This window comes from Rattus norvegicus, chromosome 3 (genome assembly GCF_036323735.1).
Source record: "Rattus norvegicus strain BN/NHsdMcwi chromosome 3, GRCr8, whole genome shotgun sequence".
Classification (NCBI taxonomy): Eukaryota; Metazoa; Chordata; class Mammalia; order Rodentia; family Muridae; genus Rattus; species Rattus norvegicus.
Window position 1 is genome coordinate 38,861,690 of NC_086021.1, and position 17,936 is coordinate 38,879,625.

Genomic DNA, 17,936 nt, shown 5'->3' on the forward strand with positions numbered 1-17,936 from the left:
ACTTTATAACAAAATGTCGACACTGATGTGATTTGTCAGAAACATGATGGTATACAAATCACAAGAGAAGATGTAAAGAATGGGGCACCTCCCTCGGGGCACTGTGGAATTGTTGTTACCCTGACGGCCTATTTGTCCAGGAGCTGGGACTTCTCTCTTCTCAAGAGAGAACCACAAAGTATGCTTTCTTCTGGAAGTTGAAAACCTGTTAAGTGGGGGAGGACGATCTGTTGTCCAGAGAAGGCTATCTCAGGGTAATGGGGTGGGGGTCAGTCTACAGGTGAGACCTCTAGATGCCATAGGCCCTTAAAAATATATGTGCCATTTTAGGTCCTCTATTGAAATTAGAGTGCTGCCTGGATTTGCAGTAGAGTAACACTGGGAGTATTAGGGACATACAAGGGAATAGCATTCATTGCTTAGGATATAGAAACATTTGTCTTTACACTGTAGGGACATTTTAGCAGTTCTTGTATTTGAAAGAGACATCATAGGAACTTCACTCTGTAGTCAAGATATGTCTGTGCATTTGTCAGTGGTGGATGCATTTGCTGGTGATAAGTGTCCTTTCCATTTTACCTCTGTGCGCAGGACGACAACAGCCTACTAAAGAAGCAGCTGAAAGACTTTCAGAGTCACCTTAACCATGTGGTTGATGGTCTGATTCATCCAGAGGAAGTAGCAGCTCGTGTGGATGAGCTAAGGAAAAGGTTGAAGCTAGGAGCTGGGGAGATGAGGTAAGGAGAAGCAGGACCCTATGTGAGCGTGAGCCTTCCTTCCCACATCAGAGCCGTGCCTGGGACCAGCCATGAGCTTGTCCTCCTCAGGCTTTGTAATACTGATTGACGTTTCCGAAAGAGTATGGTGCAAGACTGCTTAATTCTGATAATAGCATTAAAGTATTTAAGAGTCTCTCTTGAGAGAACATTGTATTTGATCAGAGAGAACAGCCATATTGTGCACTTTGGGCAGAGAACCAGTATACAACAGGACAGTCAGGTTCATGGACATTTATTGTTAGTCTGTGTCTTCAGAATGGCAGCAGGGGTTTGATATAATGGTTTACACTGATACACTGATAGTTTATACAGTGCTTTCTCCCCCTGATGTTAGCATGAACACGTTTGTGTCAAATTTATACCTTCTTGTTTTTTCTCCTTAGAATCCATAGTCCTTCAGATGTCTTAGGGAAAAGTCTTGCTGATCTACAGAAACAGTTCAGTGAAATCCTTGCACGATCCCAGTGGGAAAAAGAGGAAGCCCAGGTTAGAGAGAGGAAACTCCATGAAGAAATGGCTCTCCAGCAAGAGAAACTGGCAAATGGTCAAGAGGAGTTCAAGCAGGCCTGTGAAAGAGCACTTGAAGCCAGAGTAAGAAAGGGCGGAGACAGCCAGAGGGCGGCCGTCAGCAAATGCCCGAAGCATGTACACCACGCTCACCCACATCACTCACAGCGTGTCTCACTGCCGTGCTAAAGTCCATTGCTGAATATGGCTGCTGATGTCAAAGCCGGGCCTGTTTGTAACAGTGGTTTCCTTGTTGCAGTGCGAGTGAGCGACATCTTATAATGGACAGGAAGCTAATACCACATTTGCCAAAGTATAGCATTAGACCAGAGTCTGTTTGTTTTTAACCTGCTGATGTTCACATTGAGACAAGCATTCAAATCCCAGAGAATAAGATAAAAGCATCTTTGGTCACTATTTAGTACAAAACTTTGTTATATTCCCTCGTAAGGAAACGATAGCTTCATGGCATTCTTAGTTTGCTTAAACATATAGATATGTACATATGTATGTATGCATGTGTATGTATAAATATGTGTGTTTGTTTATAGTATGTGCTTACATGTGTGTTTATGTGTGTGTGTATATATACACATAATATATACATAACACACACACACACACACACACACACACACACGTCTACAATCCCAGCACTCAGGGCATACAGGTGGGAGCATCACAACTTTAAAGCCAGCTTGTGCTGTATACCAAGAGCCTGTCTCAAAAAAAGGAAAAAGTTCTTAATTGTATTTCTTCACAGATTAAGTTTGATAAAAGACAACATAATGCAAGAATCCAGCAATTAGAAAACGAAATTCACTATTTGCAAGAGAACCTAAAAAGTATGGAAAAAATCCAAGGCCTTACAGACCTCCAGCTTCAGGAAGCAGATGAAGAGAAGGAAAGAATTCTGGCCCAACTCCAGGAGTTAGAGAAAAAGGTGAGGAGCCTAGAAAAGTAAGGGACCTGTTTTCCAGGTCCTTCCTGGTGACAGGGTCAGGGGTGGAACCCACACTTAGCTGTCTGTGTTGCCCGCACAGTGCTGAGCAGGACCTCACAGCCAGGTACTTGTTATTCAGTAGTGGGCCAGAGGCTGTCAGGACAGAGGAAAACAAGAGACTGGGAAATGGGAGGCCCAGCCTTAGGGTCACTTAGGTGATAGTTACCGAAAGATAACAGGACGGCTTACCACCGTCGGAACACTGCCCACGTGGGTACATCCATGGGGATTGCAGATACACTCTTCATCTCCCTTCTGATACTACCTTGGCCTCTCCGGTGGCATTTTCTCCATCTCTCTCCACCCACCCAGTGTCATCTCCTGAGTCATTCAGAAATCTCCCTCACTCCACACCTCTTAAACCACAGCTTGCAGCATCTTGTTCTAATCCCAGCCTGTCTTCCTAGCCCCCACATGTGAGCGCTTTTCCAGCCTCCTTAAGCCTCTGGTTCATCGGCCTCTGGCTTTCCAGTTTCTGCTTTCCTTCTTGTCCAGCCCAAAATCCACAACCAATTACTGAGTCTTTTTTTAACCTCTAAGTAAGTAGCTTCAAGTTCCCTGTCTTTCTCCTGTCTCACTTCCCTGACTGAACTTAGATCCATACATTCTTGGAGTCTGCATGCCCTAGGAGAGGTAGAGCACCACTCCAGCACAGTGATGTCACTACAGTCTCACTGTCACATTTCACATGGCATCAGTCTGTACCAGTAAGCTCGCCCCATCTCACTGTGAGGAAAGCCGCCTTCCCCTCATCTACCCTCCCTCTCTTCTCCTCTCAGCAAGTGATCTACCCTATAAGAACCTTTAGTCACCAAGTCTTGTTGACTTCCACTACCCTTGTCTACCCATCATCCTCCTGGACAACTGCTGTGCCTACCTAGCCGATTTCCCAATTCTACATATGACCCTACTGCACAGAGCAATCAGTCTGCCCTGTAAAATGAGAGAATAGTTGGAGTCAGACCCTCCTTGTCTCCCAGCCTTCACTATTAAAGACCAAACTTCTTAAGCCTAAGACCCTGCATGATTTGTCGATTTCGATGCCCTGGAAAATGTCAAGGTCTTCCCTGTCACACACCCAGGACCAGATACTGTTATTTGAAGACTTGCCCATCTGGTATGCAACTAAGAAGTAAGGTTTGGTTTTGGGAGGTTGTTTGCTTAAGTTTTATTTACTTGTTTATTCACTTTTATGTGTAGGGGTGTTTTGTTTGTGTCTATGCTATGTATCACATATGTTCTGGTACCCGCCAAGTCTGGGAGAGGGTGTTGGATTCAGGAACTTGAGTTACATGAACTTGTAAGCTCCCATGTGGGTTCTGGAATTCCAACCTGAGTCCTTGGCACAGTGTCAGTGCTCTTAACCTCTGAGCCATCTTCCTAGCCCAACATTCGTAACTAAGAAAAACATTATTTAAAAGGGTTTACATTTGTGGGGAGCTGGAGAGATGACTTAGCTGTTAGGAGCAGTGCTGACAGTCATGAAGACCAGTGTCCCAAATCTAGCAACCCACACAATAAACCGGCATCGTGCATGCACCTGCAGTCTGAGCTGGGAGGGATGCTGACACGAGTGGATGCTAGGACTTGCTGACTCCAGCCTAGCTGAGAAAACACACGCCCCAAGGAAGATTCTGTCTCAAAGAACTCAGTGGGAAATGATTGGGAAGGACATATGATGCCCTCTCCTGCCTCTACATCTGCACATGTGTGTACACACACTCAGGTGCACTCACATACACACAAACCTTTCATCTCTGGTGGAGATAATACTGAGTGATATTTAGGAAGCACTAGTATGTATGCATCAGATACTATTCTACACATGTGCCTGTAGCAGGGAACAGACCCTGGCTCTCTTGGAGCGGACACCTTAATTTACTGCTTTAAATGATTCTTTTATTTCGCTTATGGTTCTTTTATTTTAGAAGAGGCGGGAAGATGCCAGGTCTCAGGAGCAGTTCCTTGGTTTAGATACAGAGCTGAAAAGTCTGAAGAAGGCTGTGGCTGCTTCTGATAAACTAGCTGCAGCCGAGCTCACCATTGCCAAAGAGCAGCTCAAGTCCCTGCACGGAACTGTCATGAGGATTAATCAGGAGCGAGCAGAGGTCAGTGCAGAGGGTTGTCAGGATGTGCTCGGCAGCACTGTCTCACAACAGAGCAGCACACAGTATCGATCCTTGGTGCAAACTTCTGACACTGTCTGCTTTTCTCTTTCCTGTTTGTTTGCTTTGTTTTCTTTTGTTTTTCAAGACAGCGCTTCTCTGTGTAGCCCTGGCTGTCCTGATACTCACTCTGTAGACCAGGCTAGCCTAGAACTCACAAAGATTTGCCTGCCTCTGCCTTCTGAAGGCTGGGATTAAAGGGGCATACCACCTTTGCCAATTCTGTCTGCTTTTCTTAGGACCCGGTGGTTATATTCCATCACAACCTCCAAGAATTTATTTGGAGCATCAAATGAGTATTAAAGGATGGCAGTTTCCTTGGAGAGGTTACTGCCAAATACATGCTTGGATTCCAGATTAGAAGGCTCTCCATTCAGTCTCTGAGCCTCAAATCCTGTTTTCCTCTCCTCCTCCTTTTCCTCTTCTGCTGCTTCTGTTTGCTTGTCTTTTTTTTTTTTTTTTTTTTTTTTTTTTTGAGATAGGGTCTCTCTGTGTAGCTCTGGCTATCCTGGAACTAGCTATGTAGACCAGGCTGGCCTGCAACTGACAGGGATCCACTAGCCTCTGCCTCTCAAGTTCTGGGACTAAGGGTCTGCATCACCTTGCTCATCTTGAGTCTTAAGATGTTTCTTTTGTACATGTATTTGAAAACTTACCTTACAAGCTGTTAGTGCTCTGGTGTAGTAATGGCAGTGATGCTCAACAGGACACAGATTTTAATGATCTTGAGATAATAGATTATAGGAGGAAGAAACAATGACTGAGAACCCAGAAAGACAGCCTTAGGGTGGGTCAGGCTTCACACCACATGTGCAGGAATAAGCCAGGCTCGTTATAGGATGGGAGCAGGGGATCACTGAGAGGAAGAGGGACTGGAGATGAGCGTTTGTGACAGCAGTGTCCTTCTCACAATCTGTCCATAGGAGCTGCAGGAGGCAGAGCGGTCCAGCAGAGAGGCCATGCAAGCAGCCAAGGACCTGAGCAGAGCCGAGGCAGAGATCGAGCTCCTACAGCACCTTCTCAGGGAGAGAGAGGGCCAGGTCAGTGCTGGTACCCAGAGGCACTCCTGGCTCCTCTAGTTGCTCAGACTGAGCACTGCAGGGCTTTGCTCAAAGCACTGAAGCACACTTTGCTGGCAGCACCTTAGCCTCACCTGCACAGTGCTATAAAAATGAAAGGGGTGAGGTGCTCTCCTCGCTGGTTAAAAAGAAGTAGGCTTCCTACTTACGTAGGTAAATGCACCTGAGTGTGCTCATTGGCAACTCTGTGTGTATGGTTTTTTAATAGTTCCGAGATGAGATGGAGAATGCACACGTAGGCTCTAAAGGAGCAAACTTACAGCTATTAGAGATTGAGGCGCTGAAGGAGGCCATGGCGAAGCAAAGGGCTGAGATCACAAGACTCCGGGATGTATTAAACCTCACAGGGACAGGTAAAGTACTGTTGGGCTGTGACTCGGGTGGTTCTGTAATTGCCTACTGCCTTTAGAGAAAAGCACTTAGCTGAAGGAAGTCCATCCCATGCCTGATCTAGAAAGCCCGGGCTTTCCTGATAAGTTAGAGAATTTAAACAGCATTTTAGAGTATGGTATTAGGGGATTTGATTTTAGCAAGACAAAGTGTTTATACATCTGTTAGCTTTCTGCAAATTACTTTATAATCGGTGGACAGAAGGATGTCCTCTTGGTGTTCAACAAAAATAATTGCCAACGAGCAGGCTGAAAGTCAGCTTTGGAGACCTGGTAGATCCGGTGGCTCTCGTGGGGTCTCTCTTCTGTGTGGGAGAGGAGAGACGTCTGTGACTGCATGGCAGCATCATATAGTGGCTTTCCTTTACAGGTAAAAAAGGAGGCATTGAGAATGTTGTAGAGGAAATCGCTGAGCTCCGGCACGCAGTTTCTGCTCAGAATGAGTACATCAGCAGCATGGCAGATCCTGTCCAAAGACAAGGCTGTTGGTATTTCATGCCACCACCACCATCGTCAAAAGTAGGATTTCTTTGTTGCTAGAAGTTTGTACTGAGTTTTCTTGAGAGCGACTTTCTTTTCCTCCCCACATTTGCGAGCAGGTGCTGGAAACCCTTCTCTGCTGAGACATGTGCTTAGGCTCTTCAGTGCTTGTATCATTCGTGTAAAAATAGAGCTATCCCACAGAAAATAGTGTGGCCTTCCTACGGCCAGTGTCATGAAATAGATAAAGGTTAGAGTGACTTAAACCCAAAGAGCTGACTGAAAATGACTGTAGAGGCGTGCAGAGGTGTGGACAGAAGAGCGGGTACCAGGTTTCATCTGCTTAAAACAAGCCTCGGGCGTTCACCAGTCTAGGCCAGTCCTGTATTAGAGTGCAACCCTGCACTCCGAACTCACGGGCGGGCCAGGTGAGTGTAATGACAGAGCAGCCACACGTGACTGACAGCAGGTTTGCCCCGTGCTCAAGGGGCAGAGAGGTCTGTTTCAAGGATTCTTCTCATGAGCAAGTTCAGGAAGGAAAGCTAGATAGAGGAGGCTGGGAGGTGAGAGGGAGCAGCTTCCAGCAGGGGTAGTGGAGGGAGGAACAGCTTCTGTATTGAGGAAGGTTGCTATGGCTCTAGCAAGGAACCTCCCGCTTAGACAGATTGTCGGGAGGGCTGGGACACAAGCTGAACGCTAGACTGGGGCTGGAAGGCTTAGGTACTTTCTGCCACTGTGACAAAGCATGACCAGCATTGCGCAGAGAAGAAGCGCTTACTTAGGCTCTGCTTCAAAGGATAAGAGTCCGTCATGGTTGCGAGACATGGCAGCAGGAACAGAAAGGTGAAAGTGCACATCTTGAACCACAGATTCAGAGAGTGCACTGGGAATGGCAAAAGGCTTCTCAGCACCCAGGCCTGCCTCCAGCAAGGCCGCACCTCCCCAAACAGCACCACTGACTAGGCACCATGTGTTCAAATACAGGAGCCTAGAGGGGCATTCCCATTTAAACCCACAGTCTCAGAACTGGAGAGATGCTCAGTGGTTAAGAGCACTGACTGCTCTTCCAGAGGTCCTGAGTTCAATTCCTGGCAACTACATGGTGGCTCACAACCATCTGTAAAGAGATCCGATGCTCTCTTCTGCTGTGTCTGAAGATAGTATACTCACATATAAATAAGTCTCTTAACAGTGCTCAGGGGTTAAGAGCACTTGCTGCTTAAACCCACAGGGCCATCCTTTATAAGGGGCCATCATCTATGTCACGGGAAATGAGATTACAGTTAATAGAATAGGAGTCCAGAAGAGAATTCTAGCTGAGCATGGGAGATAGAGTTACAGCAAGATGAGTTTTCTGTGCACCATTTGAATCCCTCACATGAAAAATAGAAGAGAGCAGAGCTAGAAGAGGGGAGCTGGAAAGAAGACATACTATTAAGGGATGAGCTTGCTTCCTGAGCTTGGAAGAGAGGAATGGATCCAAGCAGGACTTATCCAAAGCAGGGGGGCCTTAGTGACACTCTGAGAATCAGCCGTAGGGCAACAGCAAGAGATGCAGCTTAAACACTACACTAGGGTCTCGGGGCTCTGACGTAGTCTCAGCCAGAACCTATGAGCAGAATCCTCCCAGAAACGGGAAGGAGCCAACCCTGTAACCAAGGCTGGAGGTCAAAAACAGGAAGAGAAGCCCCTGACCGCCTGTGCTGAGTGTGCACCTAGAGACGAGCCCTAGAGACTGGAAGGCAGGAGGGTAGAGGTAGCACACACCCAGGCAGCAGAGCACTGCTCTCTGGATCCCTAGAAGGTGTGGTGTCCTCTGCCGCAGCTGCTGGCCCTGGAGGACAAGGCAGAAGAGAAGCCGCTAGCAGTGCCAAGTGCAGCTGTGAGGAGAGCAGGACGCTCGGAGGTCTGATGACTTAGGGAGAGTTTATTTCTCTCTCATGCAAAATTGTGGCATAAAATAAACTCAGACAATCAGATGACACGCCTTTACCACCTCAGTATCACGAGGACCTGTGTTCCCAGAGAATGGCCAAAACCACAGGGTGGGAGATGGAAGTTATCACATAACTTCTTGAGGAGAGCCCGTCTCTTCTCACACAGCAGTCTGACAGGACTCCAGCGACTGCTTCCATAGTCCATAGCCCTCCCTGCTCAGCCTTCCTCACACTGTTAGGTTAATATGCTGAGCCATGTGTATGGACTGCATTTCATACCTGTAATCACTTCTATTTCTATCTGTCAAAAATGAGAGTTGTGTTAAGGAAATAACAGATTCTTTCTTAGATGTCATGTGTCTCCCGTTGTCTTTGAGGTATCTAAAGGTCAGCCTTTCCGAGATAATAGGCAGTTCTACTCTCCTGTCTCTTCAGGTTTCCAGCCATAGTTCTCAGGCTACCAAGGACTCCGGTTTGGGTCTAAAGTGTACAGCCTCTACTCCTCTTAGATCACAACAGGCTGGACAGCAAGAAGAGAAGGGCAGCAGTGGACCTCTGCCTGCTTCGGGATACTGGGTCTACTCACCCATCAGAAGCACACCGCATAAGTCATTTTCAAAGAGAGGTAGGCCATCACACAAGGAGAGCTGCATCTCTCTTACCTAGTTAGTAACCTTTTATTGTTCCTTGAAATCCACAGCCTCATTCCTTCCAAAGTCTTTCCCTATGCTGATATCCTGTGTGATCCTGTGTTGCTGACTAGTAACCTATCTTCCCTTAGGCTCGCTATCTAAAGCCACATTTCTCAACCTCTGGTCACAACTACTTCAGAGTCAAGTGGCCTTTTCACAGGGGTCACATATCAGATCTTTACAATTTGTAACAGTAGCAAAATCACAGATGTGAAGTAGCAATGAAAATAATTTTATAGTTGGGGGTTAGCACAACATGAGGGACTGTGTAATGGGTTACAGCATTGGGAAGATGGAGCCGCCGATCTGAAGATACCTGCGGCCTGCCCTGTCCCTCGGGCCTCTTTGCCTTTGTCTGTTTTCAGTGCTGTAGGTTGAACACAGGGCCTAGCACATGCCAGGTAAGCATTCTGCCACCAGTTACAGTCTCACCCCTACACCTCACGCTTTAAACCACTTTTCTGTAATCCCAAACCAGTTCATCCTCGTGGTTTAGTAAGACTGTGCTCACTGCACGGTCCTGCTCTCCACTGCTTCCTCCATTCCGACTGAGCAGCGCCTTGGCTTGTGCATCTGAATCAGGGGGTATTGTACCATTTATTTTGTCATGGTTAGTCATCCAACCTCTGTACAAAGAGTAAGGCTGGGATACGTCCACGCTCTTCATACCTCTGTGATCCTAGCATCATTTGATTTGCTGCTGTGAGATTGTTGATCTACATGACATGGTAATGCTACATTTTAATAATTTGTTAATTAAGGAAGTATTTGCTGGGATAGGGATGTATCTCATTGTTAGTCCAACCCCTAGCAGCACAAAAGCAAACAAACAGGGACTCTTTACTGGGAAAGCGCCTACCGTGTGCTTGCTTTGTTGTCAGGTTAGCAGACATGACTCCTGCCTTCAGTAGATAAGAAAGAAGTAAGCCGGGGTTGGGGATTTAGCTCAGTGGTAGAGCGCTTGCCTAGGAAGCGCAAGGCCCTGGGTTCGGTCCCCAGCTCCGAAAAAAAAAAAAAAAGAAGTAAGCCATCAAGTCAGAGAGTGGCACGTGTCATAGCAGTAATCAATTCTGAGTTCTGTGTGATCTCATAACACATCTCTGTTGATGTGTAAAGCCATATTCAAGTGATGGCTGATCACATTCATAATTAATGGTAACCAAACGTGGAATGTGGCGGCTGAAAACACTTTGCATATCGATCTGCTTCTCACAACTACAGTTGACCATTTTTACAGTTGACATTTTTACATTGTTTTACATCTCTGGTATCTTGATTGAAGTACTGTTGTTTCTTCCTAAATCTGTTTCCCTACTTTCCTGCTTGTGTCTTAGAAGATGCAGACAATGGAGGAGATAGCCAGGAAGAAAGTGGACTGGATGACCAGGAGGACCCCCCATTTGTGCCTCCCCCTGGGTACATAATGTATACTGTGCTTCCTGATGGTTCTCCTGTGCCCCAGGGAGTGGCCCTGTATGCGCCATCGCCTCCCTTGCCCCACAGCAGTCATCCTCTGACCCCTGGCACTGTGGTTTATGGCCCACCTCCTGCTGGGGCCCCCATCATATATGGACCTCCTCCTGCCAACTTTGCTGTTCCCCTCATCTCCATGGGTGTGCAGCATTGCAACATCCCAGAGCACCGTGACCTGGTAAGCGGGGGTTACAACTTTTTCCATGTTGAACTGTACATTAGTGCTTATATAAAGCTATCACATACTAGAACCTGTAGTGTACATATATGAGTGTGCTCCACATGTACATGTATACCTACATATGCAGATATGTATAAACAGCGTGCAGGAATTATCTCTAGGTTGACTGATGATTATAAATTATTTCATTACTTTTTTTTTTTTTTTTTTTTTTGGTTCTTTTTTTCGGAGCTGGGGACCGAACCCAGGGCCTTGCGCTTCCTAGGTAAGCGCTCTACCACTGAGCTAAATCCCCAGCCCCTATTTCATTACTTTTATATGGACAGTTGGGGTTTGTTTTCCTATTTGATGTTAGAAATAATACCTGGTACTTTACAATTTTAGGATTTTATTAGTTTTAATTACATGTATATGTGTGTTGGGGAGGGTATGCATGTGAATGCAGTGCCCTTGGGCAGAAGTGGGAGTCACAACCCCCAGAGCTGGAGTTAGTGGCAGTTGTGAGAAGCCTGGTGCGGGTTCTGGGAAAAGAACCTAAGTCCTCTGAAAGAGCATTTGTGTGACAGTTTCCCAGGAGATACACCAAACACATCTGCTCACCCCAGATAGGAGGCTACAACAGGCCAGAATGCAGACACACCACAGACCAACTTAGTGACCAGTGAGTTTTGCTGGGGCTGCTTACAGGAACATGGATGAGGGGCTACTTACAGCTTCAGCAGCAAGGCCAGCTCCAGCACAGGCGACATTTCACAAAATGTGGGAACATGAAGCACACTGCACAGCTGGCAGGCAGCTCAACGGGTTGAGACTGGCTTTTCCAAACTGACTCCCTCGAGCTGAGCCTCTCAGAGGCAGCTCATTGGTTTCTGCTTCTTCCGGGTAGCTGGTCTGCCTCAGTGCCTCTTTGCAGCTCTCAGCTTACTCTGGTAGGGTGGGGCCTAGTGAATCTGGTCAGTTTCCAAGCTGCCCTGAAGCTATTTGAGTTCTTTCCCTCCGCCTAAGGGGCTTCCTGCAGGATGGAATGTTTCAATTAAGGAGGGATCCGTTACACACAGAATAGTATTACTCAGCTATCTCTTCAGTCCTTGCAAATAATTTTTAAGCAGCATTTAATATCTGTATACACTTCTTTATTTGTAGATGTTTTAGACGACTGTGTGACTTCTTACGTGCACCTTTTATTCTTTCCCGAGGCTAGATTCCAATCTGATTGTTTTCTTACTTTTTGGTTCTAACACAGTAAACGGGTCGTTTCAGCTCCTCTTTTCTGCTCATAGCTTTTGGAGCCTTTGTTCTCATCCCTCCTCAGCCACTGAGGGAATAATGAGGAGAGGATATGTGTTCAGGCCACAGTCCCTGCTAGCAGGTTGCACTAGGTCCATAGGCCCCCATGCAGTAATCACTCAGGTTCTCTGTGGCATTATGGGGTACACTCAGTTTGTGACAGTTCTGTCTGTTAAGCATTTACTGCTACTCTGTCAGATTGCTTTTCCTTTCCAGAAGTGCATGACTCACCAGCCTCTCATGTACTTTCTGACCTCCTCACACTTTACCTTCTTGTTTCTTGAGACTGGGTCCCGTCCCCACCCCACCCCCACCCCCGGCTTTTTTTTTTTTTTTTTTTTCAAAATGCAGGCAAAATACCTCTTCTTCTGGGAACCGGTTTAAACAGTTCCCCTGCGTGCAGAGTGGAGGGAGAAGTTTGTCTCTTCTGCTAGATGCTGAACTCTGGAGACATAGAGGGGTAGTAAATTTCTAACACAGTCAACTGATGGAAGAGTTATGTGAGTCTGTCAGTTTCCTCTGTGCCTTAGGAGAAAGTTGGCTTGACTCAATTTCTCTTTCCATACTGAAGACTTAGAATTTCCACTGTTTTTCAGGATAACCACTTTAACCAATTAGTTTCAACTTTGGACAGCAAAGTGGGAGAGACACCTCTGGCATCTCTGTAATGCATTCACTGTCTGTGTTCAGGAGAATGAGGTGTCTAGACTAGAAGACATAACACACCACTTAAAATCAAAACACCAGGAAGAGCGGTGGCTGAAAACATCCAGGCAGCATCCTGAGAAAGAGGTGGAAGAGCTACACCGCAACATCGATGACCTTGTGCAAGAGAAGAAGGAGTTAGAGCTCGAGGTAGAGGAATTACACAGAACCGTTGAGAGGCATCAACAACGGAGGTAAGCATTCACCACTCTATTTTATAACTCAAAGGGTGTAGCGTCAGCACTGAAGGACATTCTCAGTCAGCGCTGCCTCGTAAAACATTCTCTCATTTTAGAAATGCCTAGATCGTAACTGGGAAGTAATAAATGTGGCCATATGTAGGTGGAACTGAGAAACAGAACTTCATTCTAGGTAACATACTGCCCACATGGCAAATGCCATTTAGGACAGTGCACATGTAAGGTCACATGGTTAATAATTCAGATCAGCCCTTTTTGTACTTGTCTTCCTTCCCGGCCACCATAACAAAGCAGATGACAGGAATTTCAAACCCTCGATCTCAGAGACATCTGTTCGGTTTCCTTGTCCTTCTGACTTTGCATACAAAAAGCTACCTGACCCCTTTCTGTTATTTCTATGTTGTGGCCTTTAATTAGGGGATCCTCGACCACCATAGAAGGTTCTATACTTGCCACCACCGTGTCTAGAATCTGTCTCTCCAGTCTGTCAAGAGAACACTGTGACTCTGTGTCAGTTGCCTGTCTTTGTTACCCTTCAGCCTCACACAGTTCTTGCCCTGGACCTGTGGTCTCCCCGTGTACCACTTTGCTCTGCCCCCACACCTTCACACGCCTTCCCCAAGCCCTGCCTGTCTGTCCTGCCTTTCAAAACAAAAGTGACGACAGTGGGCAGACGGCAGAGTGGCTCAGGCTTTAAGTTAAAGCACTTGTTTTCACAGAGGATGCAGGTTCAATTCCCAGCACCCACAGAGTGGCTCACAAACATCTATAACTCCAGCTCCAGGAGATCCTTACGTTCTCTTCTGAACCCTGGGGGTACCAGGCACTCAGTGGTGTACATACATACATGCAAGCAAAGCATTCATACACATAAAGTCTTTTAAAGACATCAAGGTAAGGATCCCTACCTTGCCTGTTCTTTTCTTCTCAGGTATCTTGTACAGGGTTAGCCACCATTGATAGAGCCCTGCTGAGCAGTGCTGTGACCAGCCAGAGTCATCGACACGGGGCAGCTAGTTCACATGCCTCTGCTGTCTGCTCCGGTACATGAAATGCTGTCTTCTGTGCTCGTCCCTGAGCTATGGCAGCTCCCTAGCTTTTCTCACTTAATGCAGACCAGCCTGGGCCTCAGTGCTAGGGAGGCCTGTGGGGCAGGCGGAGTGAGAGACACAGTCACTGCTGTCAAGGAGTGGACAGCTGAGTGACTGAAATGGCTAAGAGGGAGAGCCACACTGAGGACACTGGAACTTGCTGTTTGCGGGTGGGGGTGATGAGGCTTCTTCTCCTGTGGATGTACACGTTAGGAAGAGGACAGAGCAGGCAGGGCATAGGCTTCACTTCTCCCACTGTAACAGTATAAAATGTTTATTTCAGCAAAATTGGGTAACAGTGTTCAGAGAAAAAGGCAAAATTATCGGCATGCCTTTCTTTAAAGAAAGAAGAAATCATCAAGGTGCTAAGTTTGATTTCCGGGTTTTCTGCCAAGCAGGCCATTTTCAGATAATTTTGTCTTGTTAACCTTGAGTTACTGAATTTTGTGTCATGACTTTTTGCCAAACCTTTTATGACAGTTTTACTGCAACATAAGAAGTCAGTCACAGAGCAGTGCAGTGTGTGGGTTGCATGCTCTGCGATGGTCCTGAGAACTGCCTAAGGGACTGGCAATCACTGTGTGGTCACTTCCTTTATCTCTGTTCTTCAGGAAAACAGTGTAGCAATGCTGTCTTGGCCAGATGCTGACCCAAGTCCATCAAGCCTTGTGACATAGTGTGCTTTTACTGCCAGGAATACTCTGTTTATAGGAAGAGTGCATGTTGAACATGTAGCTACTCTCTTCACAAGTTCCTAAATTCCTTAGCTGGTGGCACATATTTCTAATCCCAGCACTTGAGAAACAAAGGCAGGCAGGCAGATCTCTGAGTTCAAGGCCAACCTGATCTACAGAGTGAGTTCCAGGATAGCCAGGGCTACACAGCAAAACTCTGCCTCCAAAACAAAGCAAAAAAGACAAAGTACATTTTGAACATTCTTCATAGGCTATCAGTGTCCATATTGTTTGTGTTTAAAATCTCTTGATATTTATGTAATTTTTAGGGACTTCATTGATGGAAACGTTGAGAATCTAATGACTGAACTAGAAATAGAAAAGTCTCTCAAACATCACGAGGATATTGTAGATGAAATTGAGTGCCTAGAGAAAACTCTCCTGAAACGTCGCTCGGAGCTCAGGGAAGCTGACCGACTCCTGGCAGAAGCGGAGAGTGAGCTCGCATGCACCAAGGAGAAGGTGTGTCTAGTGTGCTCAGGCCGGGCTCCTGTGGGACACAGGCAGCCTCCTGCTGTTCTCCTAAAACTGTAGAGAAAGGAATGATGGCAGAGAGCCCGCTGGCCTTCCGAGTGTGGGCCCTGGAGTCAGTCACCGAGGTTCTCTGAGTTTGCTCACCTCGTCTGTAAAGTCAAGCTAAGAATGTGTGGACTGCTGAGTGTGGATTGAATGCATGCTTTACATTCCAGACTGTGCTGTTGGAATGTCCTACGTGCCTGGCTGAGTGTGTTGGGGTGAGGGGAGGTGACTCTATGTTTGTTTTAACTTTGGACTTTCGATCTGTGTCTTTTAAATGACCAAATAGATTCTCACACAAGTCTTCCTGCATCAGGTTGATAACAAAAGTAATGATCTATTTTCAATTCCTGGGTTATAGATTTCTATTCATTTAGGTACAGCCAAGTTGGAATTGAGAGAAAGAAAGGTTCTGAGATGTTCTTTGCTGGTACATTACCTCTGTGGACTCCCAGGCCACAGTGCAGAAGAAAGCCAAAGAGGGAAGGCAACTTCCTCAGCATTTATGAACTCCATTTCCTTCAGCATCTCTGGCAGCCCTGTGAAGTGGTGGTAACTCAGCTTACACGTGCAACCCAGAGTCACATAGTGAAGCTCTGCCTTCTCTAGAGTTCTTTAGTTAAATGACAGTTCCAGAGAGAAGAAGGCCCTGGCCACACAAAGTACCTCAGGAACTATTTTTACTTTGTTGTTCAACTTGGGTCTATTTAAGTTAACAGAAACCTGTAGTTGGGACTGAGCGATTGGCTTCACCTATCCAATTCTGTGGATTATGACTGTTATTACAGAAACACAGCTCTTACCTCAAAGAGGTACAAGATTGTTTATCCTGGAGACAAATGTAAGGAACCATGGCCTGACATTTTATGTTCTAATAGTTTCATAAAGCTTTTATAGTAACAACACACAAAAAAGTCATAACCCAAGACATTTTCAAGTAGAGAAGTAGGGGCAGCCAGGCAGAGAGACTGCAGCTGCGGGCTTCAGGTACTATCCAGAAGCCTCCTGTTAATACAGCCCAAACGGTTTTTGGTTTTGGTTTTTAATCTGTTTTTCAAGATGTTGGATTGGCTTTCTCTGCTAGTCAACAGGGTGTTGGTCACCACACAGAGGTGGGCAAGGAATGTCTCAAGCTCACCCAGGAGAGCTGTAAAAGTCCATCTGCCTTTGCAGGCATAGCTCCTATTCAGGAATTCCTCCCGTGGTGTTGTAGACCTAGAGAAAACATATCCCCTGTATTTGTTTTAATTAGTGGCCTTGGCAGTGGGCACTCAGAGGCAAAGTGGCCACAGTGGAGAGACTCTCCTCCCAGGGACTCCCCTGAGTAGATGATGGACCCTGCTCAAGGCTTTGCTAATGAGCCGGCAGAAAGCAGCTGTCTGAAGAGATGCAGTGACATGTCTAAGTGTGGACCCTGCCAGTGAGATGTCACCCGTGGGACAGTAATAGACAGATTTACTCACAGCCGCTTCTGCCTTTGGAGGGCGTTTGTACATCAGTGCAAACTAAAATCTTAGATCTATTAAACCTCTTGCTCTAGATAGACCAGGAAACCAAGTTGATTTTTTGAAAGTGTTTTTTGCCCAATCTAGCACAGGAGTGTGTTTAAAGACTAAATCCCCATGACAAACTGAGGGTCCTTTTCAGCTTACAGTGTCTCTAAGAAGATCTGTGCACAGAAGTTGGTAAAGTTACTACCATTTGTTGGCTGAGTTTGATAATCACAGTTTGGAGTGTAGATGTCTCCATCTTCAAATGACTTTTTCATAAGTACTCCATCTTTGTTGACACAAATGTAGTTTTCTATAGTTCCTCTCACAGCACTTATACCATTTAAGATATTTTTCTGACCCAACATATTCTAGCATCTGCATGCTGAGACATTGTGATTTTTTAAAGACTAGATAGTATTCTGTTTTATTACACTATTTTTATTTATCAAGATTTATCTTATCTTGGGGCTGGAGAGATGGCTCAGCGGTTAAGAGCACTGGCTGCTCTTCCAGAGGTCCTGAGTTCAATTCCCAGCAACCACATGGTGGCTCACAACCATCTGTAAAGGGATCCAGTGCCCTCTCTGGTGTGTCTGCAGATAGCCACAGTATGCTCATGAACATAAAATAAAAATAAATCTTTAAAAAAAGATTTATCTTATCTCATTACATTTTTATGCAGTAGTTATTTGGTTCTGGATAATTTTCTAAGCATTAGAAATTCACAGCAAAGGAATGGTTTAATGTTTTTACATTTCTCTGCTTTGTCTTGGTTTTTTTTGTTTGTTTGTTTTGTTTTGTTTTTGCTTTTTGTTCTTTTTTTCGGAGCTGGGGACCGAACCCAGGGCCTTGCGCTTGCTAGGCAAGCGCTCTACCACTGAGCTAAATCCCCAACCCTTGTCTTGTTTTCTAAGAGTTGTCCCAGTTAATACTCCCAGTAACTATAGTGAGTGCTGCAGCCGAGTGGTTTCTAATGACAGTTTCTTCTCTAGACAAAGAGTGCTGTCGAAAAGTTCACTGATGCCAAGAGAAATTTATTACAAACTGAGTCAGACGCTGAGGCATTAGAAAAGAGAGCCCAGGAGACTGCACTTAACCTTGTGAAAGCAGAGCAGCAACTAAGGTGGGTGGAGCCCTGGCCTCTGATGTGGGTGGAGCCTGGTCCTCTGAGGTGGGTGGAGCCCAGGCCTCAGAGGTGGGTGGAGCCTGGTCCTCTGAAGTGGGT

At 46.0% G+C, this 17,936-nt stretch overlaps 1 protein-coding gene across 9 annotated transcripts in view; it reads left to right on the top strand.

The window, feature by feature from the left end:
- Cntrl (centriolin) overlaps positions 1–17,936 on the top strand; it is a 72,261-nt gene that overhangs the window by 36,115 nt on the left and 18,210 nt on the right. For 6 of the 9 annotated variants that reach the window (XM_039106230.2, XM_063283970.1, XM_039106233.2 and 3 more), the window contains exons 16-27: positions 592–737; positions 1,163–1,370; positions 2,050–2,229; positions 4,218–4,397; positions 5,378–5,494; positions 5,742–5,886; positions 6,293–6,441; positions 8,775–8,964; positions 10,366–10,682; positions 12,663–12,871; positions 14,972–15,164; positions 17,704–17,834. In XM_039106230.2, the coding sequence (XP_038962158.1) occupies positions 592–737; positions 1,163–1,370; positions 2,050–2,229; positions 4,218–4,397; positions 5,378–5,494; positions 5,742–5,886; positions 6,293–6,441; positions 8,775–8,964; positions 10,366–10,682; positions 12,663–12,871; positions 14,972–15,164; positions 17,704–17,834 (2,165 nt within the window). Of the gene's footprint in view, positions 1–591; positions 738–1,162; positions 1,371–2,049; positions 2,230–4,217; positions 4,398–5,377; positions 5,495–5,741; positions 5,887–6,292; positions 6,442–8,774; positions 8,965–10,365; positions 10,683–12,662; positions 12,872–14,971; positions 15,165–17,703; positions 17,835–17,936 lie in introns of those variants that run through there. The other 3 variants (XM_039106229.2, XM_039106231.2, XM_039106235.2) reach the window with 3 other exon arrangements.